This window comes from Oryx dammah, unplaced genomic scaffold, assembly GCF_014754425.2.
Source record: "Oryx dammah isolate SB20612 unplaced genomic scaffold, SCBI_Odam_1.1 HiC_scaffold_4, whole genome shotgun sequence".
Classification (NCBI taxonomy): domain Eukaryota; kingdom Metazoa; phylum Chordata; class Mammalia; order Artiodactyla; family Bovidae; genus Oryx; species Oryx dammah.
The window spans coordinates 28,054,204-28,074,325 of NW_024070188.1; the positions used below are offsets into that span (position 1 = coordinate 28,054,204).

The 20,122-nt window shown below is 42.4% G+C and overlaps 2 protein-coding genes across 7 annotated transcripts in view; one reads left to right on the forward strand and one right to left on the reverse strand.

The window, feature by feature from the left end:
- FIG4 (FIG4 phosphoinositide 5-phosphatase) overlaps window positions 1–18,923 on the reverse strand; it is a 187,941-nt gene extending 169,018 nt beyond the window's left edge. Inside the window, exon 1 of the mRNA XM_040238513.1 lies at window positions 18,638–18,923. Coding sequence (XP_040094447.1) covers window positions 18,638–18,703 — 66 coding nt within the window. The 5' untranslated portion in view covers window positions 18,704–18,923. The remainder of the gene's footprint in view (window positions 1–18,637) is intronic.
- A 346-nt stretch (window positions 18,924–19,269) lies between these two features.
- The window catches only part of AK9 (adenylate kinase 9), a 122,677-nt gene continuing 121,824 nt past the window's right edge, over window positions 19,270–20,122 (forward strand). For 5 of the 6 annotated variants that reach the window (XR_005720792.1, XM_040238515.1, XM_040238518.1 and 2 more), the window contains exon 1: window positions 19,738–19,808. The gene's annotated coding sequence lies outside the window, so the exon portion shown is untranslated. Of the gene's footprint in view, window positions 19,345–19,660; window positions 19,809–20,122 lie in introns of those variants that run through there. The other variant, XM_040238517.1, reaches the window with a different exon arrangement.

Here is a 20,122-nt window from a genome sequence, read left to right on the forward strand (position 1 = left end):
CCAAAGCCTTTGACTGTGTGGATCACAAGACACTGTGGAAAATTCTGAAAGAGATGGGAATACCAGACCACCTGACCTGCCTCTTGAGAAATCTGTATGCAGGGCAGGAAGCAACAGTTAGAACTGGACACGGAACAACAGACTGGTTCCAAATAGGAAAAGGAGTACGTCAAGGTTGTATACTGTCACCCTGCTTATTTAACTTATATGCAGAGTACATCATGAGAAACGCTGGACTGGAAGAAGCACAAGCTGGAATCAAGATTGCCAGGAGAAATATCACTAACCTCAGATATGCAGATGACACCACCCTTATGGCAGAAAGTGAAGAGGAACTCAAAAGCCTCTTGATGAAAGTGAAAGAGGAGAGTGAAAAAGTTGGCTTAAAGCTCAACATTCAGAAAACGAAGATCATGGCATCTGGTCCCATCACTTCATGGGAAATAGATGAGGAAACAGTGGAAACGGTGTCAGAGTTTATTTTTGGGGGCTCCAAAATCACTGCAGATGGTGACTGCAGCCATGAAATTAAAAGACACTTACTCCTTGGAAGAAAAGTTATGACCAACCTAGATAGTATATTCAAAAGCAGAGACATTACTTTGCCAACAAAGGTCCGTCTAGTCAAGACTATGGTTTTTCCAGTGGTCATGTATGGATGTGAGAGTTGGACTGTGAAGAAAGCTGAGCACCAAAGAATTGATGTGTTTGAACTGTGGTGTTGGAGAAGACTCCTGAGAGTCCCTTGGACTGCAAGGAGATCCAACCAGTCCATTCTAAAGGAGATCAGTCCTGGGCGTTCAATGGAAGGACTGATGCTAAAGCTGAAACTCCAGTACTTTGGCCACCTCATGCAAAGAGTTGACTCATTGGAAAAGACTCTGATGCTGGGAGGGATTGGGGGCAGGAAGAAAAGGGGACAACAGAGGATGAGATGGCTGGATGGCATCACTGACTCGATGGACATGAGTTTGGGTGAATTCTGGGCATTGGTGATGGACAGGGAGGCCTGGCGTGCTGCGATTCATGGGGTCGCAAAGAGTCGGACACGACTGAGCGACTGAACTGAACACACACCAGTATTCTTCCCTGGAGAATTTCATGCACAGAGGAGCCTGGCAGGCTACAGTCCATGTGTTGCAAAGAGTTGGACACAACAGAAACTAAAAGATACACACAGGAAACGGGGCTTCCTTGTTGGCTCACACAGTCAAGAATCTGACTGCAATGTGGGAGACTTGGGTTCCACACCTGGCTCAGGAAGTTCCCATGGAGAAGGGAATGGTTACCTACTCCAATATTCTTGCCTGGAGAATGCCATGGACAGAGGAGCCTGGCGGGCCACAGTCCACGGGATGGCAAAGAGTCAGACACAGCTGAGCAACTAACACCTTTACTTTTAGGTGGAGAAAAAAGGACACTCGCAAATGCCTGTGTGATATATAAACAGCCACAGATATAACAATAGGGAACTGACTTTAAAAAGTAAAAACAGAGCTACCATTGAGTTCGGAGTCCAATCCTAACAGGAGATTTGAAAACAACGAGATTTTGAAACATGCACCCAGATGTGCACTTACAATAGTCACCTGCTTGGAGTACCTAAAATGCCCAAGGACAGAAGAATGCTAAAGAAGAAGGGGGCATGTCCACGATGGCATGCTGCTCCATCCCCAAAGGAATGAACAGACACATGTATATGTGTGGCCGAGTCCCTTCGCTGTACACTTGAAACTATCACAAACTGTTAATCGGCTATACCCCAACAAATGATTTGGGGTTAAAAATACAAATTAAAATGTTAATAAAATAAAGAAAATAAAAAATAAAATTAGATGCTCAGTTTGAATGCTTAAAAAAAGATAAAGAACAAGACAGTGTCTACTATAGCAACATACATGGACTTAAGCGTAATCCTCCTGAGTGATGTCAGTCAAAAAACAACAACAACAAATATCATTTATCTGTGGAATCTGAAAACTGATGCCCATGAACCACCTGACAACAGAAAAACAGATTCACAAAACTAGAAAACAAAGTCATTGTCACCGGAAGGGAAATGTGAGACGAGGAATTAGCAAGTGGGATTAACCAATCCACAGCAATGCATATAAAATAGGTAGTCAACAAGGACCTGCAGCTGAGCAAGGGAGGTCTACACAACATTCTGTAGGAACCTATATGAAAAAAGAACCCGAACATATATATATATATAACAGAAAAACATTCTCTACACACAACCAACTCAACATTTTAAAACAAATTTCTCCTTTAAAAAGTAAAAATTAAACTAATTAAAAAACAGTAATTAATGAGACATGAGCTTAGGGGTGTTTGTGCTGGCACCTTCCACACTAATTTACATGCCAGGAACACCACTACCGCTAAAGCTCTGCTTTCTGTAGTAACTAGAGTTGGCCAAAGAATTGATGCTTTTAAACTGTGGTGTTGGAGAAGACTCTTGAGAGTCCCTTGGAAGCAAGGAGATCAAACAGTCAATCGTAAATGAAATCAGTCCTGAATATTCATTGAAAGAACTGATGCTGTAGCTCCAATACTGTGGCAACCTCATGCAAAGAAATGACTCTTTGGAAAAGACTCTGATTCTCGAAAGATTGAAGACAGGAAGAGAAGGGGATGACAGAGGATGAGATAGTTGGATGGCATCACCGACTCGATGGACATGAATTTGAGCAAGCTCTGGAGTTGGCGATGGACAGGGAAGCCTGGCGTGTTGCAGTCCATGGGGTCTCAAAGAGTCCAACACGACTGAGCAAATGAACTGAACTGAACTGAAGAGTTGGGCATGAAGAAATCCTGCCCCCTTGTGGCCACTTTCTAAAACAACAACTTCAAAAATCAATAACCTATGGGCATGCAATATTCACAAGAACTACAGGGCTGTAAATGATACCTTCTGTCACTAAATGTCCTGAAGTAGGTAATCAAAAGAAAAAAAAATTAACTTCTGATCGACTGTCAAGGAATCAACTTCAATAAGTCAATTTATTTCCATTGATAAGAAATAGAAAAGAGCACATAAAATGATGCACAAATTCACCAGTCCTTAGAGACATGCAAATCAAAGCTACAACAAGGGCTCCATCACCAAAGTCTGAATGGCCATCATCAATAAGTCTTCAAAGAATCCATGGTAAAGAGGACCTGGAAAAAAGGAAAACCTCCTAAGGCGCAGGTGGGATGAAATGGGTGCACTCTCTTTAGAGAACAGGATGCAGGTGCCTTTAAAGGAAAACTAGAGTTACGTATGATCCAGCAGCCCCACGCCAATAAGAACATCCAGGGAAAACCAGAATTCAAAGAGAAACATGGCTCCAAAGCTGCACTTTATCCACCAGTTACAAGAGCAAAGACCTGGAAGCCAATAAAGTTTCCATCAAGAGACGAATGCATTAAAGAGGAAGAGATACACGCCCACAATGGAATGAGCCTCAGCCATGAAACAGAAGGATAACACCGAAGAAGCAACCCACACGGACCTAGTTCTAAGCATACAGAGATGTGTTACTCAGAAAAAATGGAAGGATATCATATGGTATCACTTATAGGTGAAATCTAAAAATTAATACCAAGAAACCAACTGACCGAAGACAGAGACTCGCAACAGTCAAATATAAAATTATCATTAACCAAGGGGAAAGATGTGGGTAGGAATAAACGAGGAAATTGGGATTAACAACGGAAACTATTACATACAAAATACATAATCAACAAGGACTTCAGTATTCCAAGAGAAGTCTAATAAACATCCTGTAATAATCTCTATGAGATAAGAATCTAAACATAGATAGAGCTTCCCTGGTGGCTCAGCTGGTAAAGAATCCGCCTGCAGTGCAAGGGACCTGGGTTTGATCCCTGGGTTGGGAAGATCCCCTGGAGAAGTGGAAGGCTGCCCACTCCAGTATTCTGGCCTGAAGAATTCCAGGGACTGTACAGTCCATGGGGTCACAAAGAGTTGGACACAACTGAGTGACTTTCACTTTCAGACACATGTATATGTGCAAATGTAAAAGATTCTGCACACATACAACACAGAGAACGCTGTAAATCACTGTTTATTAAAGCAGAATTACACAGTCAACTAAAAAACACAGCAGTGACAACACTCAAGCTTTGGGGTGTTGCTTCTGGCAACACCGATGTGCAACCCCAAAACCCAACTTTCACTGAACCTTTGTGTGCAAGAGTAGGCAGAGTTGGCACTGAAGACATGCTGCTTTCCTGTGCTGTTTCCACAAAAACAACTTGAAAACTGTTGCTTAGGGGACTTAATATGCAAAAGGGCAGCTGGGCTACAAGATACCTGTCCTCAAAAGTTTTCAGTGAGTCATTATTCTAAAAGAAATCTTTACAAAGGGCAGAGTGTCATCAAGACAATATGAAAAGGCAGAGACTACTGACACTATTTTGTAAAAAAAAAAAAAAAAAAAGGCACATGAAATGATGCACAAAATCACCAATTATTGGAGACATGCAAATCAAGATCATAATGAGGGATCACCTCCCGGCAGTGAGAATGACCACCATCAAGATGTCTGCAAACAATACATGCTAGGCTGCGGGTGGAGAAAAGGAACCTTCTTATGTTGCTGCTTCTGTGAAGTCGCTTCTGCCATGTCTGACTCTGTGCGACCCCAGAGACGGCAGCCCACCAGGCTCCCCTGTCCCCGGGATTCTCCAGGCAAGAACACTGGAGTGGGTTGCCATTTCCTTCTCCAATGCATGAAAATGAAAAGTGAAAGTGAAGTCGCTCAGTCGTGTCCGACTCTTCAAGACCCCATGGACCGCAGCCAACCAGGCTCCTCCATCCCTGGGATTCTCCAGGCAAGAACACTGGAGTGGGTTGCCATTTCCTTCTCCAATGCATGAAAGTGAAAAGTGAAAGTGAAGTCACTCAGTCGTGTCCGACCCTGAGCAACCCCATGGACTACAGCCTTCCAGGCTCCTCTGTCCGTGGGATTTTCCAGGCAAGAACACTGGAGTGGGGTGCACTGCCTTCTCCACTTATGTTGCTAGTGGTATGTAAATGGTAACAGCCACGATACAGAACGATGAAACTGTAAAAGCAGAGCTACCATATATTCCAGCAGTCCCACTGCTAACAGGATAATCAAAGACAACCAGAATTCTTAAAAGAATCTTGCACCCACAATTGAACTACAGCATCACGGCAAACAGCCAAGACCTGGAAGCAACTAAAATGCCCAAAGACAGATGAACTCATAAAGAAGCAGTGGCACACCTCCACAATGGCATAGTGTGCGATCCAGAGGAAGATGAGACAGAGCCGACTACAGCAAAATGCATGGAGCTTGTTGTAATTATACCGAATGACACTTGTCAGGAACAAAGGAGACAAGTATCATTTCGCAGTAGAGTCTGAAAATTCACGCCCATAAACTAGCTGAAAAAAAGAGAATAGATTCACAAAATTAGAAAACAAAATTAGAGTTACCAGAGGGAATGGTGGGTGAAGATATCGATTAGGAGGTTGGGGTTAACAAATCCACAATAATATATATAAAATAGGTAATCAACAAGGACTTGCTGCTGAGCAAGGGAGGTCAACACAACACTCTGTAATAACCTATAGAAGAAAAGAACTCAAAGATCAGTAGATACGTACAGAACTGAAAAGAATTCGGTGAGAAACACTGGGCTGGAAAAAGCACAAGCTGGAATCAAAATTGCCGGGAGAAATATCAATAGCCTCATATATGCAGATGACACCACCCTTATGGCAGAAAGCGAAGAGGAACCCAAAAGACTCTTGATGAAAGTGAAAGAGGAGAGTGAAAAAGTTGGCTTAAAGCTCAACATTCAGAAAACGAAGATCATGGCATCTGGTCCCATCACTTCATGGGAAATAGATGAGGAAACAGTGGAAACGGTGTCAGAGTTTATTTTTTGGGGCTCGAAAATCACTGCAGATGGTGACTGCAGCCATGAAATAATAAGACGCTTACTCCTTGGAAAAAAAGTTATGACCAACCTAGATAGTATATTCAAAAGCAGAGACATTACTTTGCCAACAAAGGTCCGTCTAGTCAAGGCTATGGTTTTTCCAGTGGTCATGTATGGATGTGAGAGTTGGACTGTGAAGAAGGCTGAGCACCGAAGAATTGATGTGTTTGAACTGTGGTGTTGGAGAAGACTCTTGAGAGTCCCTTGGACTGCAAGGAGATCCAACCAGTCCATACTGAAGGAGATCAGACCTGGGTGTTCTTTGGAAGGACTGATGCTAAAGCTGAAACTCCAGTACTTTGGCCACCTCATGTGAAGAGTTGACTCATTGGAAAAGACTCTGATGCTGGGAGGGATTGGGGGCAGGAGGAGAAGGGGACGACAGAGGATGAGATGGCTGGATGGCATCACTGACTCGATGGGCATGAGTCTGAGTGAACACCGGGAGTTGGTGATGGACAGGGAGGCCTGGCGTGCTGCGATTCATGGGGTCGCAAAGAGTCGGACACGACTGAGTGACTGAACTGAACACCTACAAAAAAACACTTTACAAAACAACTTACTAAATTTCAAACTAAAAATTAAATATATTAAAAAAAACAAGTATTGAGATACAAGCTTATGGTTGTTTCTGCTGGCACATTCCCTACAAATTAACACCCAGGAACACCACTTCCTCTAGTTTCTGCTTTCTCTAGTTACTAGAGTTGGGCATGAAGAAATCCTGCTTCCTTGAGGCCATTTTCCCAAACAGCAAGTTTAAATCAATGCTCTGGGCACACAACATTCATAAGGATTGCACAGCTGTAAATGACATGTGCTGTCACTAAACGTCCTAAAGAAGGTAATCGGAAAAAAAAAATCCAATACATGGCCCACTTTCAAGGAGCCAATTTTACAAGACAATTTCATTACCGATGTTAAAAAAAGAAAAAGAACATATGAAATGATGCACAAAATTACCAGTTCTTAGAGCTATGCAAATCTACAACAAGGGTTGATCTCACTAAGTCTAAATGGCCATCATCAATAAATATTTGAAGAAGGCTGGTAGAAAGGGCTTGGAGAAAAGCACAGCCTCCTAAGGTAATGGTGAGACCAAACTGGTAAGAACAGTTATGCAGCTGCCTTTAAAGGAAAATAAGAGCAACCTATAATCCACCAGTCCCATGCCTAAGGGAATATCTGAAGAAAACCAGAATTTGAAAAAGGAACATTCATCCAAAGCTGCACTGCATCACCAGTTACAGCAGCAAAGACTTGCAGGTAAAGCATCCATCGAGAATGAATGCACCAGGAGACAGTTGTCCAGGTCCACAATGGTACATGACTCACCCATTAAATAGGATTAAAAAACAAAAAAACAGGTGCAGCCTCCTACATGGGTACAGTTAACTAAAAAAAAACAACAACATACATATCACCTGATATCCCTTACACATGGGATCTAAAATATAACCAAGAAAAGAAGTGACCAAGAGAAACAGTTACCAAGTAGAAAATAAAAGTGTCACTAAGAAAGGAGAACAATGTGGGGAAGGAGTAAATTAGAGAAACACATAGAAATCATTATATATAAAATACATGAGGAAGTTTGTATTAACATAGAAACTGTTACATTTAAAATATGTAATCAACCTGGTATACGAAGGGAGGTCAACTTAACATTCTGTAATAACCTCTATGGAAAATAACTTGAAGATCAATAGTTATATATATGTAAATATGTTTCTGTACACATCCGACATTATACAACACTGTCATGCCCCAAAACACTAAACATTGAATTTTTTTAAAAAAGATGCGACAAGACACAAGTTTTGGGGTGTTGCTTTTGGTATACATGAGTCTAATTTCCAACCCCAAACCAAGATGTCTACTGAGGCTCTGGTTGCCAGAGTACAGAGTTGGGCTTGGGGAAATGCTGCCACCTTGTGGACATTGCCCACAACACCAACTACAACCTGTTAAGGAGAGGGGAATGGCTACCCACTCCAGTACTCTTGCCTGGGGAACTTCACGCACAGAGGAGCTGGAGAAATCCAGTCCATGGATTGCAAAGAGTCAGACACATCTGAGCAACTAACACACACCACAGGAAATTGGGTGTCCCTGGTGACTGGGACAGTAAAGAATCTGCCTGAAATGCAGGAGGCCTGGGTTCCACACCTGGGTCAAGGTAGATCCCCTAGAGAAGGGACTGGCTATCCACTCCAATATTCCTGCCTGGAGAATTCCATGGGCAGAGGATCCTTGTGGGCTACATTCCATGGGGTGACCAAGAGTCACACAACTGAGCAACTAACACTTTCACTTTAAGGGACTGACATTCCCAACGGTGGCTGGGCTATAAGGTATCCGTCCTCAAAAACCCTCCTAGGTAAGTATTCTAAAAAATTTTCCTTACAAAGTGCTGAATTTCATCAAGGCAATATCAAGAGGTAGAAACTACTCACACTATTTTTTTTTTAAAGCACATGAAATGATGCACAAAACCCACAAATTATTAGAGACATGGAAATAAAAATTACAATAAGGGATCACATTGCAGTGTCAAAATGGCCATCATCGAAATGTCCACAAACAATAAATGCAAGAGAGGGGGTGAAGAAAAGGGCCTGTGGTATATAAACTTAATAGGCACCAGAGATAACAATAGGGAACTGTTTTTAAAAAGTAAAAACAGAGCTACCATCGATTTCACAGCCCCATCCTAACAGCACATTTGAAAACAACCAGATTTCTATAAGAAACGTGCACCCAAACGTGCACTACAGCAGCACCTGCAGTCGCCACCAGCTGGAAGCAACTAAAATGCCCAAGGACAGATAAATGCTAAAGAAGAAAGGGTATGTGTCCACGACGGCATAATATCCAGTCACGAAAAATAATATGTATGACTGAGTTCCTTCACTGTACACCTGAAACTGTCACAAATTGTTAATCAGTTATATCCCAATACAAAATGCTTTGGGGGTTAAAAAGCTAGATAAATAAGTTTTTATTTAAATAAAGAAAATAAAAATAAAATTAGATGTTCTGTTCGAATGCTTAAAAAAAAAAGAGAATGAGAATGAGACAATGTCTACTGCAGAAACAGATGTGAACCTAGGTCTAATATGCTGAGTGATATCAGTGAGATCATCAAAAGGACCTACTATAGAGCAAGGGAGGTCTACACTACACTCTGTAACAACCCATGTGAGAAAAGAAGCCAAAGAGGAATAATACACATAGAGCTGGAGAAGATTCTCCACACAGCGAAAAACATTTTTTAAATAATTAAAAAACAAAAATTAAATTAATAAAAAAACAAATGTTGAGACACAGCTTATGAGTGTACTAGTACATTCCACATGAATTCACACTCAAGAACACCACTCCCACTAGTCTCTGCTTTCTGTAGTAATTAGAGTTGGGCATAAAGAAATTCTGCCTCCTTCTGGGCTTTTTCCCAAACAGCAACTTTAAAATCAATGCTTATGGGCACACAACATTCACAGACAACATGTGCAAATGACACATACTGTTACTAAGTGTCCCAAAGAAGGTAGCCAAAAAATCAACACATGGCCCGCTTTCAAGGAGCCAATTTCAACATGTCAATTTTATTAACACTTTGCTTTTTTTAAAAAAACTTTTTTAATTTGCCAGTTTTTAGGGCCATGCAAATCCATACTACGATGAGGGTTCACCTCATCCCAATCTGAATGGGCATCATCAATAAGTCTTCGAAGAATACTGGTGGAGAGGGCCTGGACCAAAGCAGAGCCTATAAGGCGATGGTGAGATGACACTGGAAAAGTCCTGACACAACAGTATGCAGGTGCCTTTAAAGGAAAACAAGAGAAACCTATGATCCAGCAGTCCCACGCCAAGGGAGTATCCGGAAAAAAACAGAATTCGAAAAAGGAACATGTATCCAAAGCTGCACTGCATCACCAGTTACAGCAGCAAAGGCCTGCAGGCAGTGTCCACCAAGAATAAACGCACAGACAGTGGTACAGGTCCACAATGGTACATGACTCACCCACTAAACAGAATAAAAAATACCAACCACAGCAACCGACATGCTGAAACTCCAATGATCTGGCCACCTGACGTGAAGAACTGACTCAGAGGAAAAGACCCTGATGCTGGGAAAGATTGAGGGCAGGAACAGAAGGGGACGACAGAGGATGAGATAGATGGCTGGATGGCATCATGGACTTGATGGACATGAGTTTGGGTGCACTCCAGGAGTTGGTAATGGACAGGGAGGCCTGGCGTGCTGCGATTCATGGGGTCACAAAGAGTCGGACACGACTGAGCGACTGAACTGAACATAGAAGTAGTTCTAACCACACTCAGAGAGCTAACTCAAAAAAAAAGACATATCACATGGTATCACTCAAAGGTGGATTCTGAAAATTAACCAAGAAAAACAACTGACCAAAGAGAAACAGAGTCACAAAATAAAATAATCATTAAGAAAGTGGAAACATATGCTGCTGCTGCTGCTAAGTCACTTCAGTCGTGTCCGGCTGTGCGACCCCACAGACGGCAGCCCACCAGGCTCCCCCGTCCCTGGGATTCTCCAGGCAAGAACACTGGAGTGGGTTACCATTTCCTTCTCCAATGCATGAAAGTGAAAAGTGAAAGGGAAGTCACTCAGTCGTGTCTGACTCTTAGCGACCCCATGGACTGCAGCCAACCAGGCTCCTCCATCCATGGGATTTTCCAGGCAAGAGTACTGGAGTGGGGTGCCATTGCACGGGGAAGGGGTAAACTAGGAAGTTGGTTTAACAAATAAAAACTATTACATGTAAAATACATAAGGATGTTTAGATTAACAAATAAAAATTATTACATATAAAATATACAATCAACAAGGACCTAGGTATACCAAGGGAGATCAACCCAGCATTCTGTGATAACCTCTATGGAAAATAATTTGAAGATCAATAGATATGTGTATATGTGTAAATATAACAGTTTTGTACATATTCAGCTTTGCACATCACTGTTACACCCAATAAAACCTAAACATTGAATCAGAAAAGAAAGAAGCGACAAGACACACATTTTGAGGTGTTGCTTCTGGCACATTTTGGTCTAATTGCCAACCCCAAATCATTATGTCCACTGAGGCTCTGTTTGCCAGAGAACCCAGATGCGGTTTGGAAAATGCTGCCACCTTGTGGCTATATTGCACAACAGTTCAGTTCAGTTCAGTTCAGTCGCTCAGTCGTGTCCGACTCTTTGCGACCCCATGAATAGCAGCACGCCAGGCCTCCCTGTCCATCACCATCTCCCGGAGTTCACTCAGACTCACGTCCATCGAGTCAGTGATGCCATCCAGCCATCTCATCCTCGGTCGTCCCTTTCTCCTCCTGCCCCCAATCCCTTCCAGCATCAGAGTCTTTTCCAATGAGTCAGCTCTTCACATGAGGTGGCCAAAGTACTGGAGTTTCAGCTTTAGCATCAGTCCTTCCAAAGAAATCCCAGGGCTGATCTCCTTCAGAATGGACTGGCTGGATCTCCTTGCAGTCCAAGGGACTCTCAAGAGTCTTCTCCAACACCACAGTTCAAAAGCATCAATTCTTCGGTGCTCAGCCTTCTTCACAGTCCAACTCTCACATCCATACATGACCACTGGAAAAACCATAGCCTTGACTAGGCGGACATTTGTTGGCAAAGTAATGTCTCTGCTTTTGAATATACTATCTAGGTTGGTCATAACTTTTCTTCCAAGGAGTAAGCATCTTTTAATTTCATGGTTGCAGTCACCATCTGCAGTGATTTTGGAGCCCCCCAAAATAAAGTCTGACACTGTTTCCACTGTTTCCTCATCTATTTCCCATGAAGTGATGGGACCGGATGCCATGATCTTCGTTTTCTGAATGTTGAGCTTTAAGCCAACTTTTTCACTCTCCTCTTTCACTTTCATCAAGAGGCTTTTTAGCTCCTCTTCAATTTCTGCCATAAGGGTGGTGTCATCTGCATATCTGAGGCTATTGATATTTCTCCCGACAATCTTGATTCCAGCTTGTGTTTCTTCCAGTCCAGCGTTTCTCATGATGTACTCTGCATATAAGTTAAATAAGCAGGGTGACAATATACAGCCTTGACAGCAACTTGAAAATGTTACGGAGAAGGGAATGGCTACTCCAATGTTCTTACCCAGAGAATTCTGTGGAGAGTGAAGCCTGGAGGGTTTGAGTCAAAGGGTCACAAAGAGTCAGACACAACTGAACAACTAACACACCCACACAGGAAACTGGGTTTCCCTGGTGTCTCAAACTGTAAAGGAATGGGCCTGCAAAGCGGGACAGCCTGTTTCCATACCTGGGTCAGGAAGATCCCATGGAGAAGGGGAACTGTTACACACTCCAATATTCTAGCCTGGAGAATTCCATGGACAGAGGAGCCTGGAGGGCTACATTACATGGGATTACAAAGAATCGAACACAACTAAGCGACTAACACTTTCACTTTATGAGGACTAATATTCACAAGGATGACTGGACTTAAGATATGAGCCCTCAAAAACTGTCTAGGGTAAGTATTCTAAAAAATATATATATATTTTTTTAACAAAGGGCTGTATTTCATAAGACAATATCACAAGGTAGATACTACTCACATGATTTTTTTTAAAAGTACATGAAATGATGTACAAAGTCACAAATTATTAAAGACATGGAAATCAAAACTACAATGAGGAATCACAGTCAAAACTACCATCATCAAAATGTCCACAAATAATAAATGCTAGAGGAGGGGTGGAGAAAATGCCAGTGGCATACAAATGGTAACAGCCACGAGACAGAACAATAGGGAATTGTCTTTAAAAGGTTGATGTATGGCAAAAACCATCACAGTATTGTAAAGTAATTATCCTCCCATTAAAATAAATTAATTTTTTTAAAAAGGTAGAAACAGAGCTACCATAGATTTGAGAGTCTGATCCTAACAGGATATTCAAACAGAACCAGACTTCTAAAAGAAACTGGCACCCAAATGTCCACTACAGCAGCACTTACAGTAGCCAAAATAATAGTTATTAATAATAACTAAATTAATTTAAAACCAGTAAGTGATGAGACCCAAGATCAGGTGTTTGTGCTGGCACGCTCCACACTAATCTACACCCAGAAACACCACGACCACGATGGCTCTGCTTTCCGTGGTAACTAGTTGGGCATGAAGAAATCCTGCCGCACTGTGGCTGTTTTCCAAAATAGCAAGTTTAAAATCAGTGCTTATTGGGCATGCAATATTCACAAGAGTTGTGGAGTTGTAAATGATAACCTTCTGTCAATAAATGTCCTGAAGCAGGTCATCCAAAAAAATTCAACACGTGGTTGACTTTCAGGGAGCCAACTACAAGTCAATTTTATTATCACCATTTAGTTAAAGAAAAGAACACATGAAATGGTGCACAAATTCCCCTCTTCTTAGAGACAAGGAAATCAGAACTACAGTGAGGCCTCACAACGCCAAGGCCTGAATGGCCATCATCAATAAGTCTTCAAAGAATCCACAGTGGAGAGGGCCTGGAGAAAAGGAAAACTTCCTAAGAGGCAAGTGGGATGAAACTGGCTGCACTCCCTGCATGTAGGTGCTTTTAAAGGAAAACTGGAGCTACCTACATGATCCACAGTCCCAGGCCTATGAGAAAATCCAGGGGAAACCAGAATTCAAAAAGGAACATGATCCAAAGCTGTACTGCACCACCACTTACAAGGCCAGAGACCCGGAAGCCAACAAAGTTTCCATCGAGAGATGAATGAATTAGGAAGAAGTGGTGTGTGTCCACAATGGAACGAGACTTAGCCATGAAACAGAAGGAAATAATACCAGTTGCAGGAACCCACATGGACCTAGTTCTAAGCATACTGAGAGATGTTACTCAGAAAAAACAGATACATTTCACTTAAAGGTAAAATGTAAAAATTAATATCAAGAAACCAACTGACCAAAGACAGACAGACTCACAGCAGTCAAAAATATCATTACACAATATCATTACACAATATAAAAAATTATCATTACACAAGAGGAAAGATGCTGGGAAGGAATAAATGAGGAAATTGGGATTAACGAATAAAAACTATCACATACAAAATATATAATCAACAAGGACTTGAGTATACCAAGAGACGTCTACTCAACATTCTGTAATAATCTCTATGAGATAAGACTTTTAAGATCAAGTGATATATGTATATGTGCAAATGTAAAAGATTCACACCGTATATCACTGTTACTCAAAGAAAAACTATACATAAAACTAGGAAAAAAAAAAAAAGGAGGCAACAAGATCCAAGCTTTGGGGTGTTGTTTCTGGCACAATCCAGTCCAATATACAACCCAAAACCACGACTTCCACTGAGGCGCTGTTTGTTAAAGGAGGCCGAGTTGGGCTTTGAAGAAATGCTGCCGCCTTGTGGCCGTTTAACGCAAAAACAACTTGAAAACTGCTGCTTAAGGCAATGGCACCCCACTCCAGTACTCTTGCCTGGAAAATCCCATGGACGGAGGAGCCTGGAAGGCTGCAGTCCATGGAGTCGCTGAGGGTTGGACACAACTGAGCGACTTCCCTTTCACTTTTCACTTTCATGCATTGGAGAAGGAAATGGCAACCCACTCCAGTGTTTTTGCCTGGAGAATCCCAGGGACGGGGGAGCCTTTTGGGCTGCTGTCTCTGGGGTCCCACAGAGTTGGATACGACTGAAGTGACTTAGCAGCAGCAGGGGACAATATTCGAAAGGATCGCTGGACTGCAAGATACCTGTCCTCAAAATTTTCAGTAAGTATTCTAAAAGAAATCTTTACAAAAGGCAAAGTGTCATTAAGACAATATGAAAAGGCAAGTACTACTGACACTAATTTTTTTAAAAATCACATGAAATGATGTACAAAGTCACAAATTATTAGAGACATGCAAATCAGAAGGGATCACCTTCTGGTGTTCAGAATGGCCATCATCAATATGTCTACAAATAATAAATGCTAGAGTAGGCATGGAGAAAAGGGGATCCTCTTACACTGCTAAGTAAGTAAGTGTTAGTCACTCAGTTGCGCCTGACTCTTTGTGACCCTATGGACTGTAGCCTGCCAGGCTCCTCTGTCCACGGGATTCTCCAGGAGTATATGAATGATAATGGTACAATACAGAACTATGAAACTGTAAAAACAGAGCTACCATATATTTCATCAGTCCCACTCCTAACAGGATATTCATAGACAAACAGAATTCTTAAAACAAAAACAAAAACAAAAACCTTGCACCCAAATGTACCCTACAGTACTACTTCCAATAGCCAAGACCTTGAAGCAAGAGAAATGTCCAAGGACAGATGAATGCATTAAGAAAGAGTGGTACCTGTCCACAATGGCGTATTACTCCGTCATGAAAAAGAAAGAATGAGCCAACTCCTATCGCAGCAACATGCATGAAAGTAGCTGTCATCATACCGAGTGATGTAAGTCAGAAAAAAAAGACAAATATCACATATTGGTGGAATCTGAACACTGATGCCCATGAACCAACTGACAAAAGAAAAATAGAGTCTCCAAATTAGAATACAAAATTATGGTTACCAGAAGGGAAGGGTGAGGGAAGGTATCAATTGGGAGGTTGGGATTAACAAATCCACAATAATACACATATAACAGGTAATCAACAAGGACCCATCGTGTAGCAAGGGAGTTCTACTCAACACCCTGTTGCCACCTATTTGAGTAAAGAATCTATATGTTGAACTAAAAAAGATTCTGTACACCTATAATAAGCACAACATATTAAATCAACTTTACTGCAATAAAACATAAAAATCAGAGTGAATTCTAAAGAAGTAATAGTGAGATCCACTGTACCTGAGCGTGATGAGAAAAACACTGTTTTGAGTGGTTCCTAGGCATTTTTCAGTACTCGTCCCTGCTCACACCAACAGCGTGGACATTTAGATGAACCAGTGAGCTGAGGAGTCCTACCATAAATTCCTGGTTTGCTTTTCCCAGAGCACCTTTTAAAATAGCCACTTAGAGGTAAGCCCTCAATAAGTTAGTGACCTCCACTCCAACCACCTTAAAGGTACAAATGTGTCTGTTACCCTGCTTTCTATCTCCTGTCCACATGTGACCTGAGACAGAGGCCAGCCCCTCCCCTGGCTCATATTGCTTCCCTGGCCTACACTTCTGAGACATGTCAGTAAGAGACAACAGGCTAAAGGTGGTAACATTCTAAGGCAATATTGTTAAGGGATAAACAAAGCTGTGGAACATGTATCCAATGGATGAGTACTCAAGAAGAAGAAGCTAACTACTGTCACACACAACATGGCATCAAAGACATGATGCCAAGCAAAAGACACTAGACTCAAGACAGTATGCACAATTCTATTCACATAGAATTCTTTAACGGGCATATCTAATCTAACATTTAAAAAACAGAATATTAATTGCCAGGAAGGAAGGGACAGGTGACCAGATATGGACACAAGGGAATTTTCTGTGACAACACAGGGGTGTGGTCACACATGTATGCTTCTGTCCAAATTCTGTAGCTTAGATTTGTGCATTCAATTTATGTAAATTTTAAAGAAAAAGAACCATATAAAATATATGTGGTGGGTGGGAAGTGGAACAAGTTATAGGTAATAGAGGATGACAGAATGTTGGTAATTTTGGAGCTGGGTGATGGCTAGATGGGAGTTTATTGTTCTGTTTATTATTCTACTTTGTATTTTCTTGAAATTTCCATATTAAAGCTGAAACAAAAAACCAAAGACATTATCCACAAGCCCTATGTTTATCTGATTCATCTGAAATACAATTACTCTGTCAAATTGCTGTAAAAATTTCTAGTCATTTACTCTCAATTTATATATGCAATTTGTTGCCATCCAGTTACACACTATCTGCGCCTGGCACCAGTTACCAGCCCACACCATCCAATGTCCTAACCTTTCTTTGCCTCATTTTTTCCTTCACCAAATAATAATAGTAATAGCAACAATATTTGCCTCAGAAGTTTTATGAGGATTAAATAATGAACTATGTAGAGTGTTTTGACCAGTGCGTGGACTATATAACTCTTCCAAGAGTATTAGCTACTATTCTCATTAATACAACCTGCTACCATTTTTTAAAATTCCTTGGATCTATTTAGTTGCCAGTAATTAAATGGCAACTTAAGAGATGCAGAGTTTCCTCTTCTCAGAATGGGAGCCACTGAAGTTTCTAAGCAGAAGAGCCCTATAATATGAATTTTGCTTTAGAAAGGACATTCACATATCAGCCAGTCCTCAGACATGCTAGGCTTAATGGGCTGAAATTGATGTGTTTTAAACATAGTATGTATGTTTCTAACTAGGGACATTGATTAGCATTTGTACAGAAAGCAGAAGCTTTTGTTTCAAAATGATACTTCTGCATGGCTCTCCTCAGGGGGAAGGTATCTGCATACACAGTATATTAGGTAAGTTCATCTTCTGGTCTGGATCTAATCAGATGAAGCCGTCACCAAAATTAACTTAAGGCCAACATTGTTTCTACATTAATGATGACCTCAGGCAGACAAGCTTTTACGACCCTGTTATAACCAAGAAAGTATTAGGATAAGTACCTTCCTATACTCTCCTATCTAATAGAGACAGCCCACGTTCGACTGATGGTGCCTCAATTTTAGGGAACTAGTGGTATTGGAGAAGACTCTTGAGAGTCCCTTGGACTGCAAGGAGATCCAACCAGTCCATACTGAAGGAGATCAGACCTGGGATTTCTTTGGAAGAAATGATGATAAAGCTGAAACTCCAGTACTTTGGCCACCTCGTGCGAAGAGTTGACTCATTGGAAAAGACTCTGATGCTGGAAGGGATTGGGGGCAGGAGGAGAAGGGGACGACAGAGGATGAGATGGCTGGATGGCATCACTGACTCGATGGACGTGAGTCTGAGTGAACTCCGGGAGATGGTGATGGACAGGGAGGCCTGGCGTGCTGCTATTCATGGGGTCGCAAAGAGTCGGACACGACTGAGGGACTGAACTGAACTGAGTAACCTAAAAACGAGTCTGCTTATTCTACGAGTAACTATTTTCATGGCGATTTGACGAAATAAAATAAAATGTGTTGGAAAAGTCAAGTGAAAAGCAAAACAATGTTACCCAAACAAACCGACTGTCTTTAAAGAAAATGTTTTTCCTTCCTTTCAGATCAAGAGAAATACGTCAGCAAGTACAGCGCACGTAATTAACATCAATCTCAGCAATGCTATGCCATGATCAAAAATACTCTCCATACCCCTGCCTGTACTGCAACCAGTGAACTGCAGAACTCTTAAGCCTTTCTGAAAGTTGAAAAGAATTCAGTAACTCGTATAAAGCGCCATTAACAGTTTCTGAGATACCACAAACACCTGTTGCCCGTGTGCTCCGACCGTGGCTTTTTAAGTGGAAATGTTTGCATGCAAAAGCAGCAGTGCCCAGGGTGCGATTACAAGGCGAAGACTGCCCCTACCCCCACCCCCAGCCCCGGACACATTCCCCTCTGCGGGGATAAGGGAACTGAGAAAATGGGGGGAGCAAAGGGGGAGAATGCTGTCTCTGCCCCACACCTACTCGGCCGCCATCCTCCCGCCGGCGCCCCACGGCGCGGGGTACTCACAGCTCTAGTCTCATACAGGACCAGCTTCTGAACCGAGCTGATGATGGGGGCAGCAGCCGCGGGCATGGCTCGAGCTAATATGGGGCCCCCACGGCAGGGCACCAGGCCGCGGCCCAAACTGCGGCAGCCTCTGGGCTGCCCCCAAAAGATTCGACGAGGAGACGCCTAAGAAGCTGGACTCCAGCTTCAGCCGGGGAAAACACTGCTGGACGCTAAATTTATAAGGGAATAGCTAATACGGTTCAGGTGTTTCCGGATCCCTACGCCCCACCTCCAGGCAAGCCCCGCCCCAGACGCGCGGGGGCGGGGCTGGAGGATTTACCAAGGAGACGTGGTGTAGCTTTCCAGAACCTGCGTGCTGCCGGGGAAGGAAGCAAAGAGCGCCATATTTGATGCTGGCAAGAGGAAAAGTGGGAGGGGAAGAGCGTTGCAGGTTTAGATGAATTTCTCGCTTCTGTGGTCCTTCTCTTTGGAAAAGTGGATAATTTGGGACTGGATTGCTTCTTTTGAAGCGGTTCTCCGAGTTACGGACAGATTCATTCCCAAGTTGGTCTGTTTTCCCTGCCTACTTCCACTTCTGCCCTTATATTCCTGGATAGCTACTGTGTTCTTTCACTGTCTGTTTTTCCCTCCCGTCTCTTTGTTGTCTATTTTTACCCTTAGGAGAATCAACAGAATTCATATTATCCAGAGGGTGTGTGGTTCAGGTAATTTCTTTTAACCACCTAAAGTTGGAAATTTCCAACTTTGCCACATATTTGTTTGTGCATAAGTTTAACCATTTCTAAATTTTAAAAGTGAATTGCGGAGTGTAACGGTGTAGCAATGGCTTTGGAGTTCTGCGTTAAAAGATTTCTTTCTTCTGATGTACGTGAACATAGACAATGCATGTACCCTCCTTGATCGTCACCTTCCATATTTGTGAAAAGGAGGGTATTATAATTATGAATACAAAATTGGGTACAAAAGTGAATATTTAATAAAAAGAGAAAACGTCAGTAAATCATAGACCCCCATCCATAGGTCCCGCCCCCCAAGAGGCTTTGCGCTCTTCTCGGCCTTGGGTTCCCTCGACAACCGCTCAACAGATCCCTTGGCAACCGCTCAACAGACTGTCCAGGGAGCCGGCTTCGGCCAAACGGTGGGGTCTGCCGGGGTCTGCTGAGCCCAGGTAAGTAGGGGTCGGAATTCACCTCTCAAATGCATGTTGGTGTTGCATGAATGGAATCCCACCTCCTGCGGGGACGCCAAACCAGTGCCTTTTCTTGCAAAACTAAACTGGGATCTCCATAAACCCCGCTTTTTAAACCCACTTCCCTTTTCAGGGGATAATGTCTTCATTCCGCAGATATTTACTGAGCACCTACTGTGAGGTGTTAGATGTACTGGAATGGCAGCTAACCTAGCCTAGGTAGAAGTGCTAGGTTTCCCAGGAGGTGGGCCCCCTGTTAATCGCAGAACTCACTGCTAGAGGATTTTCCAATT